General features: G+C 37.8%; 1 protein-coding gene across 5 annotated transcripts; it reads left to right on the plus strand.

The window, feature by feature from the left end:
* Nucleotides 1–23200, plus strand: hook3 (hook microtubule-tethering protein 3). Of its 5 annotated transcripts, none has more exons than XM_061747776.1 (25): nucleotides 1–200; nucleotides 7222–7307; nucleotides 7839–7911; nucleotides 8238–8288; nucleotides 8557–8689; nucleotides 8796–8863; nucleotides 9037–9099; nucleotides 10108–10191; nucleotides 10568–10630; nucleotides 12896–13059; nucleotides 13145–13285; nucleotides 13482–13569; nucleotides 14078–14191; nucleotides 14298–14408; nucleotides 14586–14670; nucleotides 14749–14818; nucleotides 15259–15399; nucleotides 15654–15741; nucleotides 16079–16113; nucleotides 16319–16401; nucleotides 16489–16589; nucleotides 16672–16776; nucleotides 16948–17019; nucleotides 18951–19087; nucleotides 19201–23200. In XM_061747776.1, the coding sequence occupies exons 1-25, from the start codon at nucleotides 144–146 to the stop codon at nucleotides 19211–19213; spliced, it is 2226 nt and encodes a 741-aa protein (XP_061603760.1). In that variant the 5' UTR covers nucleotides 1–143; the 3' UTR covers nucleotides 19214–23200. The 5 variants fall into 5 exon arrangements, with proteins under 5 accessions (XP_061603760.1, XP_061603759.1, XP_061603762.1 ...); XM_061747775.1 differs by having other exon boundaries at nucleotides 2–200; nucleotides 20320–23200; XM_061747777.1 differs by lacking the exon at nucleotides 10568–10630 and having other exon boundaries at nucleotides 4–200; nucleotides 20320–23200.
* Nucleotides 23201–24049: the final 849 nt, after the last annotated feature.

The following is a 24049-nucleotide window of genomic DNA, read 5'->3' on the forward strand; positions in this document are numbered from 1 at the left end:
TAGTTATAGACTCCGCCCACCCAGGCCGCCGGTGTAGGATATTGTGAGACACCCAAGCAAGAGAGCGAGAGCTCGGGAGCGTCTGAGGTTGCTAAAACTTGAGGCTCTATTTATCATCTAGATTCCATCTACTTTTATTTACAATGTCTACATCTGGGTCTTTGGATCGATTGGAACTATGTGAAAGCCTTCTGACATGGGTAGGTCAGCGACCACAACGGCCGGTATTATTTTATTTGTTGTTTTTTTCCCTCTCCGGCGCCGATGACTAGCTAGTTAGTTAGCATCGATGCTATTGCTAGGTTGTGAGCTAACAGGAGGAAAAATGAGTCGAGCTGACGCTTACGTATGCAGGCCAGCTGTTGGCTGCCTGAGCTGCTGATGTGTTTGTGTGCTAGCCGCTTGCAAGCCGTCTAATCGAGCGAGAATTATCATTTTTGGTCTCCGTGCAGTCGGATATTTAAATTTAAATAGGTTAAATTTCCTAATAGATGTCATGCAGTTTAGTGACAGGCAGGTCAAGTGATTCAGAAAACACATCTGAAGAGCCTTTCTTTCTTTGGGTTGAGCATGGGCTGTTGTATCCGCTTTTTTTTTTTTTTTTTTGTCCTTTGGTTCACAATTTGACTCTTTAGCGTCCTCGTCCCGCTAAATGTTCTCTTTTGTTAATGAACCAAGCGTGGGGGGGGGACATCTTTTAGCAGCATGTGCTTCCCGCATTGCTCATGTTTACATGGTCGAGATGTAGCAATAGCTCAAATGTATTCATTACAGTACATCATTATGTCACTAGTATTATACTTCCCACTTCCCAGCAATGGTACATATATAACTGTAGCATAATTACACTATACAGTTTCATCTTAATACATTGGAATGCTGCAGGACAGTGTTTCTCAACCTGGGGCTTGTGGTCCGTGGTTAAAATTGTAAGCGGTCTATGAAAATAAAATACCGTTTTAAAGAGATCCTATATTTATAGAGAGGATGATTTTACGCAAATGTGACTGAGACCTTTGTCTACCTAAACTACACAGGGTACACAACTCCTCCTATTTCCCTAATTCCATCAGTTTCACATGTGTAATTCATTGCATTTTAATAAGGCCTCTCGCCCCCATTTGCAATGTTGAAGTCAGGGCGTACTCAGGGTCAATAAAACATTTGCAGGGGTTCCCAGACCCTGAAAAGGTTGAGAGCCAATGCTGTAGGAGAGTTTGTTGTATTCCAGCATTGGAATTTCAAAAAGTCAAACTCATGAACTATACAGATTCAATCAACACAAGAAAATACATTTTCAGAAGGCCAATTCGAACCTCATTTCCAAATTAACTTCTTGACTGTTTTTCAATGTAATATTGTAATTTCTTTGAGATGCTAAAATGGGTTTTTGTTAACTGTGAGCTAAAATAATAACAAAATTATAAAATACTGCACTTTGTCTAATGAATCTATATAATTTATGAGTTTTTTAATTGAACGGCAGAAATACAAGACGTTTTCTAATTCTAATTTATTGAGATGAACCGTATTTATTACCAGCGGTGGGAAGAGTAGCCAAATATTGTACTCAAGAGTACTCATACGTTTAGAATAATGACTCAAGTAAAAGCAGTCCTACAAATAATTTCTTATGTAAGCAGAAGTATGTACTCAGTGGAAAAACAAAGTACTGATTAACTGGTCAGTAACTAAAGATTTTTTTTTTTTAATCAGAGCTAAAAATAGACAAAAATATAATATGTAAATGCAACATTAAATATTACCCAACAATATCACTCACTGCAACAATAAGGAATTAAATCTTTTTAAAATTACATAAATCCAAATTTAGCCACAAGAAATTGTCTGAAATGAACTTTCTTTCTTTACACTTGTGAAAAAGCACAATAAACTCACCAGGCAGAGATTACAGAGAAAACCGCAACGCGTTTCTTTCATCAAGTTAGAAGTGGAGTTCTTGTAGGCTGTAATGTGGACATTTTTAGGCAGACACAGATATCAGGGCATGGTATCTTTTTCGTAGTGTGTAAGGTAAACAGATTTAATGTGAGGCCAGGGGTTTTGTGAATCTTCTGACTGCGCGTCGCACTCTTGTTTCCTTAGTTGTTTCTGCCATGCGTCATGTAAATTAGTCATTAAAAACGTTGCTTCTGTGTGAGGGGGATTGAGACATAGTGTGTGGTCATGTGACTTCCTGACCCTGATTGGTGTAATGGGTCAAAATGTCAGGAAAAGTCTACTAGAACATCTGAAATTTATTTGGGGTTAATCAGAGGCAAAGAGTGGCAGTTGTGCTGACTCCAATTTATCGTTAGTTTGAATGTGATTGGTTAATTCTGAACACAGCCACATCCTAGGCATAAGAGAGTGTCCACACTTGTGCAATCACATTATTTTAGTTGTTTATTTTTACTTCTCTTCTTGAAAATATTTTTTTTTAAATGAATTTAGTTGTGCAGTTTATAGGTTACATTTAATGGTGTAAGAAGTTTTGAATTTTTTTTTATCTTGGTCTAATTTTTTTATATCACTAAAACTTTACATTTGAACAAGGGTCTGTACTCTGTAGACCTTTTATAGCCACTGTATGTAAAAAAACAAAACAAAGAAAAACATTATAACACCATAACTAACACTCATTTGTGCATAGGATATTTCAAGACTGTAATGCCATTATATAAATACCAACACACATTACTATCCGATTTCAATGTTGTGCAACGGCATGTTTTGAAGATACACTGCCTGCATTGTCTGCAATTTATAGTAAAAATATGCACTGTGTTATAGCAGACCTTTGTCCAGTACAGTGTGCTGCTTCTTAACCAAGCTGCCATGTTATCATGGTTCAATATTATGAATAATAAAAATGTTTGTCTGGACAAAGTACATATAGATTTTATAATTTCATTGTCGATTGTTTACCTGACTTCTGTCCCATCACAATAACAAAAGAGCAGAACCAAGTAATGATGGTATTGTTTTATATCAATTGCGTCAAGATTGAATCAAGAATGAAAGGAAATTGTTGGCTTAGCTTCCATTCAGATGTTTTCGTACACGCTGTACTTTGTGTGTCACGGTTAGGAATTTGTCAACCTGTCAATATACATTTAACAGCAGTGGTAACTGATTAAATGTTAAAACTCATCGCAATTAAATTGTTTCCTTTGTTTGTTGCCAAATAACACATAATTACAGTTCAAATTTGATTGAGTTATAGTTCAATAACTGTATTCTACGTAACCAAACAAACCACATGAAGAGGGGAAACAAACTAACAAATAGTGCTAGTGTGAAAGGACTCTAAAGCAGACTCACCGCAGCTGAAAGGTTATCTGGCGTCAGGGCCACAACAGTGAAATTCATCTGTCATAGGTTTCAATGCCACTGTGAGAAATTCTTTGGTGGTCAGTTGCGTGACAAATTTCAGACATGCACAACTCGGACTTTTGTTTTGTTTGTTTTAACTTGGATTCAGAAAACAAGTGCATTAGTAACAAACAGGAGCACATACTGTACCACACAAGTCACTGGTTCTTCACATCTAATGTAATTACAATGTAATTGTTGTGTGTGTGTGTCGTTACTGGGGGTGGTGAAGTTATGTCATTGGCATGTACTCGGTGGAATTCTTGTTACCATCTCACTGACTAGCCCTGCAAATCTACATCACATCAAAACTCAACTGATCAGCCTTTCTTCATTTTAGTCTTGGGCAAACATTCCTCACATTCCTGTGAACTACACCGCCCAACCACAACAGTATGACCACTTACAGAATATAAAGGTATCCAATAAAAAAGTTGTATCTAAAATGTCACCTTTGATACTGTCAGAGAGGTCTTCATTTAACAAAGTTTATTGTCATGGTGTAGAACTGTACTACATCCTAGTTAGAGCTGTGACTAATATTTAGTTGGCGCAAGTAGTTGGATGAGTAAAATATTAGGAACAGCTTTCAGTCATTATGATGCAGTACAGTTCCTAGTGTTGTGGCTGGTCAGTATTTGAAGTCACATGTGAAGAGAGCAGACTGCAGTGGTGTCAATGGCAGGATCTGCTTAACACTGCTTATGAAAGGACTTTGCTGCTATCAGAGCAACTGGTCTTCCTGTTGGGTAAAGCAATATCGGAAGTCCCAAGGCAGGTGAGGGTTTCTGGGGTTCATGTAGCAAGATTAAATTATCGCACCTGATAAACCAGAAACTAAGTTATTTAAGTTGAAAGAACGCACTGCGTACTATTCACGTGTCTTGTAAAAAAAAAAAACACAACCTAACTCTCAGCGCTTTCCACAAAGTTGTAGTTGTGGATTTGCTCTTTTGACCTCAGTCCATCCTCTTGGATTATTTTATATATATATAAACTTCAACTCTCACTTACTTGATTGATTCACATAATCTATTCATTTTAAAGCTCAGTTGTAGGTGCAACAAATCTTCAGAGAGCTTGATGGGGTTTATTGAAAACATCAACAAGGTTTATTGCGTCCTAGCTATGTAACACAGGAATACAGTGAACTACTAGGTTTTTCTGTGTTCAGCCCACACATCAGTTTTGTTTGGATCACATTTCAGATTTTGTGTTTATAACAGTGCTTGAGGTCGCAACATACCCCCTAAAATGTTATAAATGGCTTCCATTTTCATGAAGTTGTGGCATGACTGTCATGCTGTTTAATAAGAAAACTAGCACTCTTTAGTATTGTACCTTAGACCATAAAAACAGAATGTACAGTAGCTCCTTTTGGTCTGGACGCCTTGGCCGCAAGGGGTCAGTAATATACAGACATACCGATATACAGAAAGGAGACAGTCACACCTGCTAATAAGCTGCAGTAATATTTGTTGTTTTGCACAGTGGAAAAATAATACATGCGTGTGAGTATTGGCGTATTGTTGTCTACGTGTGTAGCGTCACCATTTGTGTCTGAATATCTGTTGTTCTGCAACGCTGATAGTATTCATTAACATGGGGTTTTGCATTGTGTTAGCCTGTCCATGGTGTTTTGCATTGTGTGTTCGGAGGTTCCTTAGCCAACGTTATGTGGTTGTTTTAAATACACGTGGTGTAATTCTCTTTGTGTTATGTTTGGTTTGACTGTAAACTTCAACTGGGAGTGGCAGTAAGCAGCTTGAAGGCTGTTTTTTGGAAGAATTGTTCACAAATGTTCACATTGAGTTGCGCTCGCTGCGACCATCTAGCGCTCGTATCTCAAATTTCTGTTCGCACGTCAAAGCAAAAAATTGGCAGAGCGATGGATCACATCTCAAAAACAATTTAAGTAGGGTCACGCATAAGTTCATTGAAGGTTTTATAGACCCACAATTTCCTCTTAACAGGTCAGTTTAGTATGATATTCAACATGTTGCCTTTCTTTTATGGCTTTTTTGATTCCATTGTCATAACTCTGGAATGGTACCAAAATAACTGTTCTTTATTGGAACACTTTTTGGTAGACTTTTGTTAAGAGTGTACCTTATGGGCTGGACTAGAAACTTTGCATGGCATGCCATGCCCTTTCATTTGGATTTATTGTATAAGAAGAGCTAAATAATATTCTGACACTGAACAGCCCCAATAGTCGTTAAGTAGCTTTTGGCTCAACCCCTCCTTTTATTCCATGACCCCTTTCTCACACTCAGACCTCTTTTTAGCAAGCTAGCTAGTTGCTTGTATATGCATACCACATGGGCTTGTGTATCTATTGCTGCTTGGTATTTAGAAGGTTAAAAAGGGGTGATCTATTATATCAACACCACTCAAAAATAAGTGTTGCCGTCATGCACACGGTATATTACATGTTGAAGGCCATCAATCGTAAAGAATGCTCAACATTCCGATGACGGGTGGGAAGTCTTTTAAATATCATTATTGTCTCTCAGGGCTGCTGCGGGTTTCTGTGTGTGTTGGTTGTATTGTATGTTTTCTTTCCTTCCACTCGTTTCCCGGGAAGGGAAATGAGTAAAAGTGACCAAACGTTTTGCAGGGGTTAAGTCTGTGTTGCAGCCTTTTCCACCATGAAAATAGTCTCATTACATTCATCTTTGCACTTGTTTAAGAGTAAACTGAGAAACACATGAACTGGAAAAATATTCTACAGCAAAATGCCCTGACAACTGTTTTGACAAATCATGCTAGTTATGCTGTTTTAGTAATACAGTATATGAAAACAGGAAGTATTTTTTTTCTTTCTTGATAACCTGCCACCAAGAAAAGTTACAAATTCAATATCTTTACATAGAAAGAATGACTATCCATACTGTAATAGATAGTTTTGCTGGTTATTAAAATTAAAATAAAATGGTGAAATCAACTCAATCTCCCTGTAACATGTTGTTACGTAATAAAGGGGTGTTGTTTGGGTTGTGTGTGTTGGCTGTGGGCCAGCGGGCAGTCCTGAGATATTTGTCTGCCAGACACTGATCCTCTCAGATGAGCTCTTGCAGTCCTTTTTGGATTTGTTGAACCCTTTTCATTTCAGTTGATCACATCAGTGCAGCACAGTCGCTTGTGTATGTTTTTGCTAATGGTTCACGCACGTAGTTGTCACTACCAATCCACTGAGTTTTTGGTTGCTACTATTAATAATATGCAACATCCTGTGAAGTTTTAACAATTCCAGAAAATAAAATAAAAAATATTCATTATTTTTCAGTTACAACTAATGTAATATTTTTCTCCCAAAATGTTTGATGATACTTTCTTGGAGAAAAATGATCATGGTCCTTTGAGCCGTGTTAATAGAGGAAAGTTATGCGTGAGCAGGAGCTCAATCTTGTCATTTCCTTCCTGTCAAATTTCCAACATTGCTGCTCTGAATTTCATAGCCTCTGTCACATGGACTTGTTTGCATGTGGACTTGCCATTCTGGCCAACAGATTTCTTCCAGCCTTAAGTAAAACGAGAGAAAACAGAACTGGGAGGATGACTGAAGGAGGTTCTAACGATTCTTTAAACTAGTCTATAAGACGTTAGAGCCATGCACCATTTTACATTTGAACTTACTCCACCGTTTCCCATGTTCATGGGAGTAAACTATGGTTAAAAGATTGCGTCCTGTAATCACTAGTACTTATCACTATTATTGTTTATATGAATATGATGAACCACCAATCGTTTAACCTGTTTTCACATACTGTACATTCTTCAACATATGCAGTATAGGCACAATGTAATCCGATCCAATAATTATTTCTTTGTTTATTTGTTTAGGTTCAAACATTCGGTGTTGAGGCTCAATGCAAGACTGTAGAGGACATGACGAGTGGTGTCGTCATGGCTCAGGTGCTACAGAAAATGTAAGTTGCGATTTTAAAGTTTATTTATATATATATATATATATATATATGTGCATTGGATTAATTTGAATAACATGTTAAGTTGTTTACATATTTGTTGGTATGCTTGGGTGCTATGTTACATGTGCAATGGAAACTAATCTTTAATAATAATAATAATTTGGTCCGTAGCATGTCAGAAAATAGGCAAAAATGTTGATAATTGTTTTCCAAAGTAAAAGAAGATGTTGGCAGATGTCTTATTTTGATTAAACACATATAATCAGTTATCTTTATTGTTATAATAAATATAATTAATATTTACTGCTTCATCATTATATTAAATACCATTGACTATTAATATTTACAGTTGAGAGGCTAAAATTCTGAGGATTTGGGCATTTTTAAGTTAAACAAGGTCTCTAAAAGAGTAATCGATTATGAAAAATCATTATAGATTTATTTGATAATCGATTAGTTTTTGAGTAATCGTTGCAGCTTCAGTGCACTTTTAGTGTTCACTTTCATGACACACCTTTGTTCATTTTGCAGAGACGAAGTGTATTTCAATGATTCATGGATTAGTCGAATCAAGCCAGATGTGGGGGACAACTGGAGGTTAAAGGTATGGTGAAGTTATTTTTAAATGTTTTTTTCTGGTGCCCACATCTTTTTGTCCTATCCACTCATTATTACTGTATTTCATCAAATAGTACCCCAGTTTCAAGTTTGATCACCCAAATGAGCAAGTAACTGCCTTACATCTAATGAACACCTCCTTTTTACCCACAATGCAATAGAGGTGATGTCTGAGGCATTTGTGTTAGTTTCAAGGTAGATAATCATTATTACAACCAAATTTTCACAGTGGTGGTGTTTAAATATTGCTACTTTTAGGTGGGAGACTCAACTGCTTTCTTTGCATCATATTTACAAAACTCTTTGTTTCAGGTCAGCAATCTAAAGAAAATTCTCAAAGGTGTCCTAGATTATAACCAGGAGGTAAGACAAATATCTTAAAAATATTTTTTTTTCTTAATCAGTTTCCAGCCTTGCTGTCTCAAGAATCATTTTACTTTAAGATTAATACTAGGATAGTTAAGTCCAATGGCATTATTTCACAGAGTAGCTGTTTGTGCTGTTTTAACGAGTTTAAAGTGTTCAGAATTCTGCTTCTGGTGGTGTCCGAGGCCCCGATGACTCATTTGACTTATGCCTGGGTCAGCCTACAAATTAAGGAAACATTGCAATGACTGCTCTCCCTTTCTAGATTCTCGGCCAACATATAAACGACTTTACGCTACCTGACATCAGTCTCATCGGAGAACACTCTGACCCTGCAGAACTTGGGAGGATGCTTCAACTCATTTTAGGCTGCGCTGTCAACTGTGAACAGAAGCAAGGTTCACACCAAATCTCCACATTTCAATAAAAGTTCTACTGACTATATTTACAATCTCAAGATGACTGTGGTCAAAATTACCTCATCCATTTTGTTTGTCCCTCTAGAATATATACAAACCATTATGATGATGGAGGAATCAGTCCAGCATGTCGTCATGACAGCCATCCAAGAGGTAGATTATCAGGCCTTTGATGCCTTTATGAAATAGTGTTTTTAGACATTCAGCTCTTCACTCGAATGCACCTCTATGTTAAATGTGTGGCTGGATCTGATTTCTCAACATTCCTGAAAGACCTTGCTCGATGAAGTCATATCTTCAATCACCTTTTTTTGTGTTTCTGTCAGCTGATGAGTAAAGAGACTCCAGTGACAGGAGGGAATGACTCCTATGTGGATCTAGACAGACAGGTATGTGCACGAATGTTGACTTTTATCTTTCATGACCTGCTGGCAAAATATTTGCAGAGCCTGCATGTCAATGAGATGTGAGTGTGTTTTGTGCTTGACTATCTCAACGACAGCGTTCCCATGAATTGAAAAGGGCTTAACTTTATTTAATATATCGTCTCTGTCAAGTGGAAACCTATGTCCAAATATGGTTATATTTTTTTTAATTATTTTCACAAATTGATTCTAATAGTCAGTCCCCATGTGGCCTGTTATTTATTTATTTTATAAATTATTAACCTTTCTAAAGTATTGAAAATAGCTTGTACACTTCAACTGTCTGAGAAGTGTGCTTTAACTCACCCTCTTCTTGACTCCACGGGAGCCTCGCGGCATTATGTCACCTCTAGATTATTAGACAAATCAGTGATATAAAAATCAGTTAGATACATTTGAGTAGGCCTGTATTGTTAAAAATCGATAGACGTAATGCTTCTTTACAGAAGGAAGGCTATAAACTCAAATCACTCATGGCTCTTAGATCTTTGATAGATTGGGAAGATGACATAACCACAGTCGTGAGCTTTTGTTATGTATTAAAGCTTTTTCCCTTGTTGGGTGTTAGCTGCAAGCACAGACTTTGAAGGGCACGGCTGGCGGCGATCATGTCCTTAACATTGTAATCAATGACTGTGATTGATTGAATGATTTTCGAGATGCAAGGATTATACCCAACAGCGCCGAACGATAGTAACACATAGTAAAGAGAACGGAGGATTAAATTTTAGTTGAATAAAGCCTGTTTGTTTTCCATTTATTTTTACTTCCCCTGCTTTAACTAGTGTTAGTTTATAGCACAATAGCACCGCTTTTAAGGTGTGTGTGTGTGTATATATAGTTACATAATTTACCAGAACTATACGGTATTGGAAAAGCTTTAAAATTGTGTGCTTGAATTTGACTTTGAGAAACCCCGCAGGTAAGTTACGCATAGAATAAATTAAATGAACTGTTTATTTGCTTTGTTAGTTGAAAAAGTCTGTTGAGGAGCTGAATGAAGCTTTGGCTACAAAGGAGGAGATCTCCCAGAGGTGTCGTGAGCTTGATATGCAGGTTGGTTTCATGCAATCCTAAACTGGTATTTTTTGTTTTAAAGACCTTTTTGTGTTTTTAAATCATAGTGAGGCGAGCAGTTAGCCTTTTCACATCTACTACTAAATAATTTATTTCCCCTCTATTTTGTGTAATTGTATTTACATGGTATCTTCACTTGCTTTTTCCCTCCTGGTTCTCAATCCTCCCCTTAAAATTGTTAATATGCCTTCAGTATGTATCATCATAACAGATGATCAAAATGCATGCATGCATTTCCCTGCCAGCTCCAGAAATGAGCTGTATTTTAAAGGATTATCTTATCTCCTGTTGTGTTCAGTCTGTTTCCTCTAATTGCCTGACTATTTCAACATATACTTTGTGGCTTGCTTTAAAGGCCCTCCATGTCCAAGAGGAGCGCGATAGACTGAGGTTAGAGTTTAATGAGCTAGAAGAGAGGGTAAATTCAAACTTTATTTCTGCCTCTTTCTTCCATTCATTCTGTGTGGTTTGTCTAATAAGAGTCCTGGAGTTGTTGGTTTTTTTTCCAGTTTGCCTGCCTCAAATTACCCCTTCCGTGTTATACACGTGTGTGTCTTGTGTGTGTGTGTGCGCGCGCACACACGTCAATTTGACCACCACTGCAGGTTTGTGTCATATGATAGCCCGCCACTAATAAGCTCCATTCTTTTCCCCTGTACCACACATTTCCACAGCAACAGCAGGAAGAAACACTGGATGGCTTTTTAGGCCAACAATAGGTTTCGAAATGTTATATTGCATACAAACATACATCTCCACATGAACCTGGGTATTTATAATGTATACACTATATAGTATATTTTGAAAAATATTTTAGTAATTTATTTAAAACATTTTTTTTCTAAATTAGTCTTTCAAGTTGACCTAATCGAGCAAAATTTTGGTTCAATCAAATTGTCCAACTTTTTTGTATTTTATGTGTTGACATTATGATCAGATATGACACCAGGAGTAACTCCACTGTCAGTTTACATTTTTTGTTAGTTATTCTGTCCTCTCCTCCCATTACCAAATTTCTTTCTTTCTAAAAATACCACTGTTCGTGTGGACATAGCCTTAAATTCCAAAATATATCTATATTTAGGGCCGTGCAGCATAGTAGTCATGGACTAAAATTAGGATGCGGCTTGTGCTTTGCTTGGTGTGGAGTTTGATACCCTGTCTATCACCCAGGGAAGACAACATCAAACCATATGTAGCCCTCTTTGTTGGTTTGCCCTGTTGAGGACTTGCCGTGTCTTTGCCTTGTTACCAGAACTGGTATTGCAACGTAGAGACTATTTTAGGTGTCATCTAGGGCTGGGTGATATGACCTTAAAATAAAATCTGTTTTGTTTTCACAAAAATTTGATTTACATTTTTAGTTTATCCCCGCCCTTCACCTTATAGAAAAAGCATGTGACAGTTATTCAAAACAAGTTTTGCTCTTTTTCTACTGGGCTGCTTTCTTGCCATACGGAAAACAATGTGAAAATGATTCCACTCATGTCGTCTGTTTCTTAGCTGGAATTAAAGTCGCTTGTCATGTATTTGAAAAATAGTCTCTAAAGGGGTCAGAAAAGTCACTGAGCGAGCTCCTCTCTAACTTATTGGGTCCCACCCCTAATTCTGACTACAGATTTGACTTGTATAATTACGAAATAGGAAGCTAATGATATACATATATAAATGTATGCTGATTTATTAAAAAAGAAAAAATGAAATATCACACAGCCATAAGTATTCAGACCCTTTGCTGTGACACTCATATTTAACTCGGGTGCTCTCCATTTCTTCTGATCATCCTTAAGATGGTTCTACACCTTTATTGGAGTCCAGCTGTGTTTGGTTATACTGATTGGACTTGATTAGGAAAGCCACACCCCTGTCTATATAAGACCTTACAGCTCACAGTGCATGTCAGAGCAAATGAGAATCATGAGGTCAAAGGAACTGCCTGAAGAGCTTAAGAGACATAATTGTGGCAAGGCACAGATCTGGCCAATGTTACAAAAAATATTCTGCTGCACATAAGGTTTCTAAGAGCACAGTGGTCTCCATAATCCTGAAATGGAAGACATTTGGGACGATCAGAACCCTTCCTAGAGCTGGCCGTCCGGCCAAACTGCAAGGGGGAATGGCAGAGGATCCCCAAATCCAGGTGTGAAAAACTTGTTGCGTCATTCCCAAAAAGACTTATTAGCTCAAAAGGGTGCTTCTACTAAATACTGAGCAAAGGGTCTGAATACTTATGGCTGTGTGATATTTCAGTTTTTCTTTTTTAATAAATCTGCAAAAATTTCAACAATTGCGTTTTTTTCCCTGTCAATATGTGACAATAGGTGCTGTGTGTACATTGATGTGGAAAAAATTAACTTAAATGATTCTAGCAAATGGCTGCAATATAACAAAGAGTGAAAATTTTAAGGGGGTCTGAATACTTTCCGTACCCACTGTACAGTACACTATGTATCAAGAAATAACAGGTCCTTGTAAAGTAATCATGGCATTCAGGCATCTTGTCAGTGTAAGTAGTGCACATCAGTGGGGACATACTTTGAACCACGGAAGCCTGTAAATAATAAAAAATATTGTGTTGATGAAAAAACTTGATTTGATCAAATCAATCAATTGCCCAGCCCTAGTGTCATCTACCTTGAATTTATTTAAAATTGATGGTATTAATTTCACGTTTGAATTTCAGGTCGCAGCCTTGCAGGAGGAAAAGAGCAGTTTGCTAGCAGAAAACCAGGTTTTAATGGAGAGACTCAACCAGTCGGACTCCATTGAGGATATAAACAGCCCGGCTGGCCGCAGACACCTCCAGCTACAGACACAACTGGAGCAGCTCCAGGAAGAAACATTCAGGTGTGGACTAAACCACAAAGAAAGATTATTGCTCTCATGAAAGAGTTGTAAGTTAAATAATTTAACGTGGGTCGTCATTTTCCAGGTTGGAAGCATCAAAAGACGACTACCGGATCCGTTGTGAGGAGCTTGAAAAAGAACTCTTGGATGTAAGGTCACAGAATGAAGAGCTCACATCTCTGGCTGATGAAGCCCAGTCGCTCAAGGATGAGATGGATGTGCTCAGGTAAGCAACCTCGTTATGTTTCTATTACTTTCATCTATTACAGTACAGTCACATTAATGGTGGAAAGATTGTTGACATTTTTTATCTTGAGCTCATTTTGTTATATTGTAAAAACTTAAGGTGTGTAGACTTTTTATATCCACTGTATATATTAAATATCTGATGGAGAATAAACCACGTATTGTTTTACAACCAGGCATTCATCAGACAAGGTGTCAAAGCTAGAGGGCACAGTAGAACACTACAAGAAGAAACTTGAGGACATGGGACTTCTCAGGAGACAGGTACTGTATGCACCCTCTTAATCCTTTTCCCACAAAACGTGTTTATGGTCTGTTTTAGTTGCACATATCCAATTGATTGTGTTTCCATTTCCAAAAAGTTGCAAAGGAAGACACATAGCTTGTCCTCCTGTAATAAGCAGCCAAGAAAGGACACAAAGGATGTCCTCCATTGTTATTCTTTGTGTACTGTATCACATTCCTCTTGTGTATTGGGTTCTATTGCATTGCACTAGTATGATAATATGCTATTTACGGAGCTGAATTATCTTTCACCATCTCATGAAAAACCCAGTTGTATAAACACAAGTCAAATCATGGTTTACCATTCTGAACTTCTCGGTGGAAATGTGGCTCCCAATGATATGATTAAGTTTTTTATGCATGTGCATATGCGTTTTATGTGGATGTTTTTCATCCACCTGTAAATTGGTTGATTTGTACATTTGTTTTATGCATTTAAATGTAAACATGTAGGTAATATAGTCATATCTCTTTTTCCCTTTCTCAGAGTAAACTTTTGGAAGAAAAGAACACAGTTTTAATGGAGACCAACATCAGTTTAGAAGAAGAGCTTCGAAAGGCTAATGCTACCAAGGGCCAGCTAGAGACATACAAGAGACAGGTAACTCAAAAGGCAATCAGCCATGTTGCCTCAAACACGTGTAGTTATTAATGCAACATGCACAGCCCTGCTGTGGCAGTGATTGTCTCTCTTCCGCTCTGTGCAGGTGGTCGAGCTTCAGAACAGACTGTCGGAAGAATCAAAAAAGGCAGACAAGATGGAGTTTGAGTACAAACGCGTCAAAGAGAAAGTAGACTCTCTACAGAAAGAAAAAGATGTATGTATATCATCATTTTTTTTCTATGCTGTTTTATTTTCCTGTATCAAAATCCAAAGCGGTATATTCTTTCATTAGTTTTGAATTAAAGTGATAATATACTGTTAATTGTTAAATGGTTCAGTTCAGAAGTCTCTCCTAACTCACAAATTCACATATTTATCTTTATTCACTTAGCGTATGCGAACGGAGAGAGACTCTTTGAAGGAGACTATTGAGGAGCTACATTGTGTCCAAGCTCAAGAGGGACAGCTTACATCAGGTACAATGCTAAAAATGTGGCCCAATTTGACCAGTCTTTTAGAATAATACAGAATAAAAAGACCATCATTTTGCCCAGGTCTTCTCCCACTAACAAGCGCTGATGGCTCTGATTCGTTGGCGGCTGAGATCACGACGCCAGAGATTCGGTAAGTCCTCTGAACCACACGCATGTCATTGACAATCAAAGATACAATTCAAAAGCTCTTTGAACATGTTCGGAGCTGCTGTTCACTTTGCAGCCACATGCTTTGTAGATCATTCTGCTTTCCGCTCATGTTGTTGTACGTTTTACGAGTTGGGCCGAAAAAGCACTCCTCCTTAACTGAGTTATGTAATAGCAACATACCAGTTACATCAGCCTGACTGCTGCTTTCCAAGAGGGCTTGATTTTGTGTTGGCTTGATTCCCCGCTCTTTTTTTTCCAACAGAATCTTGTAGCGATTGTTGCTCTCACTTTTAATCCTATCAAACGTATTTGCTGCCTGCATACCAGAGAATGAAGTTGTCAAAGATGGGATTACCACTACTCAGTGAAAAGAACAGAGTTCTCAACTGAATTACTTTTCTTTGATGCATTTTCACACAGGGAGCATTTAATTCGCCTTCAGCATGAGAACAAAATGCTGAAGCTGGCTCAAGAGGGTTCGGATAACGAGAAAATTGCACTGCTACAGAGTCTGCTGGAAGACTCCAATAGAAGGAAAAGTGAACTGGAGACGGAAAACAGGTCAGCCCAGGACACACAAACTTGCAGCGTACCCTGACATGCAACCATTTATTACAGCTTTCCCACAAAGTGCTTTTTCTAGTGCAAAAATATATATACATATTTCAGAGAAAGGTGAGCTCCGACAGGCCTACAGCAACCTTGTCGCCTCAAGCTTGCCTCTGAGATTTATTCTAAAGCCGTCAGGCTGTAAGCTTTGTGCTGTGTTCACAACTATGTTGTCCAACTGGTGTCTGTGCTTTGCATGTTTGCAGGTTAACCAACCAGCGCTTGATGGAGGAACAGAGTCAGATAGAAGAGCTACAGAAAAATCTGCAAGAACAAGGCTCTAAAGCAGATGATGTACGTAATAAATTGTTTGTTTAATACACCCATGTCTGTCACTGGGTTTAAGGGACACAACATAAATTCCTCAATGATACTTATTTGGAAAATCGTTCCAGGTCTCTGATGTAATAATAATTATTTGAATACTATTTGTCTTACACCCAGAATTTGAAGTGATAAGGAACTGGCACATAGTCATCATAGTTTTCAATCCACTTTGTTTATTCAAACTATACATGGGGAAATTCTGCACATTTAGTGTGGTGCAGTTTCTGCACTCATCCAACAGATTGAGTCCACGCTTGAAAATGTTAACACACCTGTTTAACTAGACTTTTATTTCATGTTTCAGTCCTCCATTATGAAGAAGAAATACAGGGAGCACATGTAAGTTACCGTATTACAGACACACCAGTCTGCACTGTTTGTCATTCTAATAAAATAGTCAGATGATTGATGACATTGTGGTCATATGTGACCTTGCATTTTGAATCATTTGTTCATAGAAAATTTGTCAGTGAGTATTCTTGTAGTTTAAAGTGGGCAATCAGTATTCACTTTTCTTACATGAATTCTTTGCGCTCCTCACTAGGGATAAATTACAAAAGGTGAACAATGAGTTACTCAAGAAAAATGCCTTCATTGATGAGATGGAGCCCAAATATGCTGCCAGCTGTGAGTTTGCAGTCTAATGCAACCTACTCTTTGAATGTTATTTTAGGGTCTGTGGCTGCATCTAAATGTGTTGTCCTCTTCTGTTAGCTCAACGAGTGGATGAACTGGAGGAGGCTTTGAAAAAGAAGGATGACGAGATGAAACAGATGGAGGAGCGATATAAGAAATACCTCGAGAAAGCCAAGAGCGTGAGAATTATTTTTTTTTAACCTTTGGAACTAAAAAGATATGACGGGAGATCATCTGTAACTGAATACACTGGGTTTTCAGGTGATTCGTACCCTGGATCCTAAGCAGAACCAAGGCTCGGGTCCGGAAGTTCAGGCGTTGAAGAACCAGCTGCAGGAGAAAGAACGGATGTTGCACTCGTTGGAGGTAATCAATTAGGCTTTCTCAAAGAAATGGGCCAGCTGTTTTGTAGACTAAAGATCAGTGACTCTACATAGGACTGTGCGATTCTGTTCTACAGTTTAGTTTGATCTGGAACATTTCTTAATGTGCTATTGTTTTGTTTTGTTTTGTTTTTTTCTCCCCCCCACACAACAGAAAGAGATGGATAAGACAAAGAGCCAGCGGGACTACGAGGAGAAACTGATTGTCTCGGCCTGGTACAATATGGTAGGAGACATTAACATCTTCAAAATGAAGCCATTGATAAATCAATTCACATTTGTCCTCTAGATTCTTAACAGAAATGTTCACATTTAAAACATGTAATGACCAGTGTTGCCGGTAATGCATTACTTAAAAAATCCGCCATTTTGAGTAACGAGCAAAGTAATTAGACTACAGTTACTTCTTCAATCCAACAATAGTTACTTTTGCATCATCAATGTCTCTCACCAAACAGTAATTTGTAGCTGGTGATTGAAACAAAGAGCAGTCCAAGAGTGCAGTAGCATTTAACCAAGACCACCCTTTTTTCCAACAAATAGAAGAAAGCGATTGGGATGAGATCGTTAATTCTATAATGAACAGTGACGATGTAGTACCATAAAAGTGCAAAGAAATGCACGATTTCACTGTCGCCACATGAATTTTGTTATTTTCCTTAGTAAAAAGTGTATTTGTTGTTACTTTTTTATTTACACATTAAGCATACAGTTTTACTGGCGTGTTAAACGCGCAATGCATTGTGGGTTAATTATTCATACCGAGTGCGCGATCATCAATCGGTCATGGAGGGTAAGGAATGACTCAATGAAGGACTTACAATACTTATCTTAAATAATATTTGCAATGAAAAGTGAGAACTCTCAACTTCGTCTGTGAGCTTGTTGAACGCGCTGGACGCCTGACGTCACGTAGTAAGAAAAAAAGTTTTCTCGCTCTTCGCGTCAAAATTCCTGTGGTGGGAGCAATGGTGTGTGTGTGTGTGTGTGTGTGTGTGTATATGTATGTGTGTCACTCTCACGTTTACGTACACGGCCGCACAAAGGCACGCACACACACACAGTTGCTTTCATGGACCACAATCGGCAGTGTACTGAGAATGGTGTGCTTCTTTACATTTAGGAACTTACTGTATTGTCCCTGGCATGTCAAGTTTGCACTAAGGTGCTGATTTAATGTGGCTTCAACTACACTAATATTTATTGCTTCATGTTGATAACATGATTCTGTAACTTGTGTGGCGTACATTACCAAGTAATGGGTACGGTTAAACTAATGCTTTTTTTTGTACTGTGGATAAGTGATATTCCTGCCACTTGGCAGCTGCCGAAAGTAACTAAAGAGTTATTTTTTTCTAACGTGGTTACTTTTGAAATCAAGTAATCAGCACAGTAACTAAGTTACTTTTAAGCTCAAGTAATCAGTAAAGTAACTGTTACTTTTTCAAGGTAACTGTGGTAACACTGGTAATGACAAATGAGAAAAAGGCATTTCATCTGGAGGCGGCATGGCTCAGGTGGTAGAGTGGTCGTCTCCCAACTCTAAAGGTTGCAGGTCCTTGAGCAAGATGCTGAACCCCCCCAATTGCTCCTGATGCTGCGTCATCAGTAGGTGAATGAGCGTTAAAAGCGTTTTGAGTTCTTTGAAGGTAAACAAAAAGAAAAAGCCCCATACAAGTGAAAGACCATTAAAATTACCATTTATCTCTTTCTCTCTCTCACACACACACACATGCATTTTTTTTCAAATATTTGTTTTCGATATATTAATTGGAATTTCTAGCATTTTTTTCCCTACACAATTTAATGGGCCATTTAAGTAATTCACAAAAATATACGAATTTTAATGACTTTCTTCAGTCACTAATGTTTATATGAAACCCTCCATAGCCAGCCAAGGCTTTGAGTTTTAACAATAAATATGTTTAATCACTAGATGGCAGTATAAGACTAAGCATAACGGATGTTCGCTAACGCTGCTGCTCTGGTTCTGAAATCAACACCAATGTGTTGTTAGGATTTTTTTCTCCCTATTCATCAGTATTAGCGGGCTGGTTATAACAGATTCCTGCTGCGGCATCTGTTTTAAAAAGGATAAATTACTATCAAGATTATGCTGATTGTGTTTAATGTTCATCTGCCCATTTGGTTTCTCAGGGAATGACTTTCCAGAAGAAAGCGGCTGAAGACAGATTGGCCAATACTGGCTCCAGTCAGTCTTTCCTGGCCCGCCAGAGGCAAGCCACCAGTTCCCGCCGCTCCTACCCAGGCCACGTCCAGCCAGCTACCGCAAGGTAGAAAGGCAGAAAAACGCTACAGCAAAACTACCTTAAAAAGCCCTGAACCGTTGATTTCACCTTCTGCCTATTGATTTTCTTTTTGTTTTTCCACCCTTCTTCCTGATCAGATCCGTGAGGTAGAGATGCCAGGCCAGACTGCCACAAACTTTCACCATTTTTATTCCCCGCTAAACCTTTATTTTCCCCTGACTCAAGCGATGGCAGACCACACACAGCCCAGCATAATTCTATCATCAGTCATTATTAATCACCTCGAACACATTGTTCACCACTTAACCTCAACTTCTACATGCAGTACTCGTACACAATTCTACCTACTGGATAGTAATCTTAAAGGTTCTTTCATTTTCTGCTACCACCAACTGACATTGTCTGAGCTTCTCAGTTGTATTCATATATTAGTTGATATGATCAATTTATTAGTACAACACCCAGAAGGGAACCACATTATCTCCTATTTTGTCAACAATGTAATACCACAATGTGCTCATTAGCAAAATATATTGTCTGCATCTTGTGGAAGTGGAAATTGAAGAAAAGATGTAGTTGAGCACCCCCTTCATTTTTCGTTTTTTGTCAAGACTTTCATCCAGAAGAACATTTGTAAAGTTCGTGGTTCACAATCTTCTTTTTGAAGCATTTTTTTCTCAGACTTTAAAAAAATAATGCTGATAATTTGTCATCTGTGGAACCCCAGATGTGACATGGGGGGGATTTCTTTTTTTATTGGGGCCACGACAGAGGTATAATTTGTGCACAAAATATAAATTAATATTAATATCATTCCTGGGCAAATTGATCGTACCTTCCCTAGAAACTGTAAGGTTAGACAGAGGACTACATGTGTTGGTTTATTGCTTAAAGGTGTGCTCCATTTCCTTACCCTGACGTTCAAGTTATTCTTGGATGATATTAAACCCACAAATGAGTTAAAACCGACAGGTTCATGACCCTGGTCCTGCATGCTGCTTCTCCTGTCCTTGTCCTATTCTTGTCCTTTTTTTAATGCACATATTATACCTATTTCTTGGCCACAATTGAGTATATTGTGTCCACAAGTTATCATTTTATGCGCAGTTTTATGTCTATACTGTCGTCACAATTTAAAATGTTTGTCCCACATCACGTCTGGGGCTTCATAGTCACCCGCTTAAATCAGGGCCAGAATTTGCTGCTAACATTCCCTGCGATCTGACCCTTATCTCCTGTTCTCCTCCCCTTAACAGCAATATCCCAGCATGATCGGCACAACAGTGACCCGGCCTGATACGGCTCGGCCCGTCTGTGCTGGCGAAACCCGAGGCGCACGATGCATGAAATACCCGCCTGCTGAATCTTTGCATGACTTTGCATTGACTGTGAGTTAACCCAGCATACAGCAAAAGCAGCATGAGCACTAACTGCCCTCTGCAGCATTGCAATCTTCAGACGCGCCGGTAGGGGGAGCCGTGGGGAAAGAAACCCATTAATTTCGTCCCTCTACACTACTATATTCATTCATCTCGTTTTCCTCTTCCCTAACTCCCATCACTGTTCCTTCCTTGCTCCTCACGGACACACCTGCTCCTGTTTTCAACCTGCATCAGGTCTGTTACAACTCTGCCTGTTACGAAGGCCTCGGCCAAGGCCAGAACAGCACAGTGACATCTGTCCTGAATACCTCAACAGCATTTTCCCACATGTTCAGTAGTGAATTGATATCAATATTTAATAGGAAAACAATTAGTAGAAAAAAAGAAAAAAGAAAAATCACCCTTGAAATTGAAAGTCACCCAATCCCCTTTTGGACACTTTGTCATTGTGTTTTAAAAAAAAAAACCCAAAAAACATCCATGCAAGCCGTAACCTCTCCTTAACATGTGGCTTGAGGGCGTGCTACCTGGGCTTTTACCTCAAGTTCTTTGATAGGCATAAGATGGGAAGATGTTTGTATGTAACATCAAAATCACAAGTCAATTCAAGTCAAGTATTTTTCTAAGCTACATTATGTCTGATCAGTATGTATTTTGTGATGTAATTGTGTTTATTTGATACATATGTATTTGGTGTACTTGGACATAAAGCAGGTATCCCTTGCGTGTTTCAGTATAAGTCCAAGGAAGTAAGAACCAGTATTGAGCCAAAAGTAAGTATTCGCACACGTGAAGCATCTGTAAAAAATGGTTAAAACTACATTAATTTATGCAGGCTAATGTAGTCCTTTTTTTTTTATTACGAGAGATTAAGCAGATGATTCCCCCCCCATTTTATTTTCTGCAACTTATTACAATTATTATGAAAGCTATTATCATAGGTCAACTTTATCATATTGTATATTTTGTGTAGCTTTTTAATGCATATTTATATTTTATTTGCAGGGCTTTATATATCAACACATGAAAATGGTGGTGACATGCATGCTACAGGCATAAATGCATACTTTGATTGACATGCGAAAGATGGTTAAATCCTCCAGTTTAGTGCCTTTGTTACTGGTGCGATGATTTTTAAGGCAAGCTGAACTTAAACATCAGTTTCATTGTCATTTTGAAAAGGAAAGTAATAGGAAATGAGCATCAACCACCTCCACATTCATAGTTGAAAACAAAAATTTATGAGAGCTTGTCTTTTTTTTATATATATTTTACTCAATATGTAATGGTTTATCTTATGCAGTCCCTTTTTTACTCTTACAAGGTTATTTATTTTGTGTCTTGTGCGCAAGTTTAAGTATTGTTACCACTTTAACAGTTCCATATGACATTAAAATATTTTTAAATAATTGTCCGACACAAAAAGAGCTGGTGGTGTCCTGCATTGCTTGTCTTCAATCTAATGAAATGACACAAAGCTTAACAGTCTGATTAGTCAACAGATTGTTTGTTACTTTGAATTTCTTTACAGGGAAATGACAGTTTCTGGTCTTAAAAGGATTGGTGAATCTTGTAACAAGAAAAGGACATTTTAAAACTGTAATTACTTTGTATTGGATTTATTCTGATCCTTCAAATGAAAATATTTTATACTTGGGAATTTAATAAAATTGCCTTTCAAGTCATTTGCAGTCATATTAAGTGGATTAAAAAAAAAAAAAAGCAGTGGAACCTCCAAACAGTCTATTCCGTTAACTTCCAAGTTGTTCTAAATTACCCCAAATTATCCAATATCATGTTTTTTGTTTTTTTTTTGTTTTTTATATAGTAACATTAACATTCTGAACTGCCATAGAGGTATAAAGAAAATGTTACCTGTGTAAAACTGAAACAAAGTCAAACCACTTACCTTTTCACTGACATATAATGAACGGTGACTTCCTGTTCATTATACTGCCTTGTGCTGTTTTATAGGTATTGCTGAAATAAGTTTCTGTATAATTAATTTTTGTGTTTGGGCAGCCAAACCATTTTTAGGTCACTATAAGGTCCATGGCAATCGCCGCGCTTTTCTTGTTACCAACTGTTACGCTTACGTGGTTGGTATAGCATTTTTCCCAAAAAGTTTGGTTGACCTAAGCACATCAACGGAGATGAGTGTTGAATTAACAGAGCTAAAGAAAAATAAATCTGCTTGATTGTTTTTACTCCATCTGTTAATTGTATTCTTGTTTGTAAGCAACTTTTGTACTGAGGGAGGAAGTTAGTTGACGCAACTTGATTCGATCAACTTATTTGCAAACTAAGCTCTAGTTGGGGCAGTCTTTTGTGCGTCGTCATTCAAATTGTCTCAATGTAGGAGTTGAGGTAATGTATTGGCGGAAAAAAACAAATTGTGTGCATTGGTGAGATGTCAAGCTAATTGAGCACCTGATGTTCCTTTTCGTGTTTCAAAGAAACAATGTTACACTGTGAGACTGTACAACACATTGGAGTGTTTTTACTTAGTTTTTCGGGTATTTTTTAACTGATTGGAACTATGAAGTTGAAACTAACTTTCCATATGCCAAGTTTTCTATTGCTTGTATACAAACCCACTGTGTACAAAATCAAGTCTTGCAACTGCAGTAAGAGGAGGCCTTGAACGCTTTGAGGGAGAGGGAATAAAAGTAGTTAGATGGATAGCATCTATCTGATAATGTGCTTCCACTGTATAAATTGGATATGATATTGTAAATAAAGGCTTGTATTAAAATATTGTGTTTTGTCTATATTTGTATAGGCCTCATCAGGCACGTGCGCACACATTTTGGGGGCAGGTTCACAAGCCAAAAAACCCCGTTATATATTTATTTTAACATGGTCTAATCAAACAGGATAGCTCCAATACCAAATTGAATAAATGAATGAATAACAGACAAAATAATCATACACGTATTCTATCAAAACATTAAATATCGGCTCAGAATAAATTAAAGCATCCCATATATATTTTTAAAAAACTACTTCAGCTACTTTACAAGAGCACCCAGTCTTTGGTGCCTTCTCACAGAAGACAATATTTTAAGTGAAGTTTTCCTGACCACAGACCAAACCAACCTTTTGCACATAAGTAATTGCAGTAAGCAAACGATGAATGCCATTTTGATATAATGTACCCTGATATAATGTACCCCCTCCTGTCCAACCTTGGAAATGAATCCTGGATTCCCCTCTCGCCTCTGACATGGAAAATAGAAACACTTCCCTGGGTCATCATTCATGTATTCTTCATTCTGCAGAGCTTCTTTCTGTCTCTCCTGCCTCTGGGTGCGTCCTCTTGCCACATCGAAGCGGCGGTCCAAAGTCAATAAAAGACACGCTCTTCTGGTTTTTCACACACGTCCATCACAACCAAACTGAAAGTCTTTGTTGTTTTACACCAGCCTCTTGTGTTTTTATGTGAACCTGAGTCAATTCATATTACTTCAAAGCTGAATTTTACAGATTTCACATTTCTATATACAAATTGAGCTAAACAAATTAGTACATTAAGTTATATATATTATAAAATCTATTATTTTCCGTGGGCCCAAAAAATTACATGGATGTCATGTCTAAATGT

This window comes from Phyllopteryx taeniolatus, chromosome 15 (genome assembly GCF_024500385.1).
Source record: "Phyllopteryx taeniolatus isolate TA_2022b chromosome 15, UOR_Ptae_1.2, whole genome shotgun sequence".
Taxonomy (NCBI): domain Eukaryota; kingdom Metazoa; phylum Chordata; class Actinopteri; order Syngnathiformes; family Syngnathidae; genus Phyllopteryx; species Phyllopteryx taeniolatus.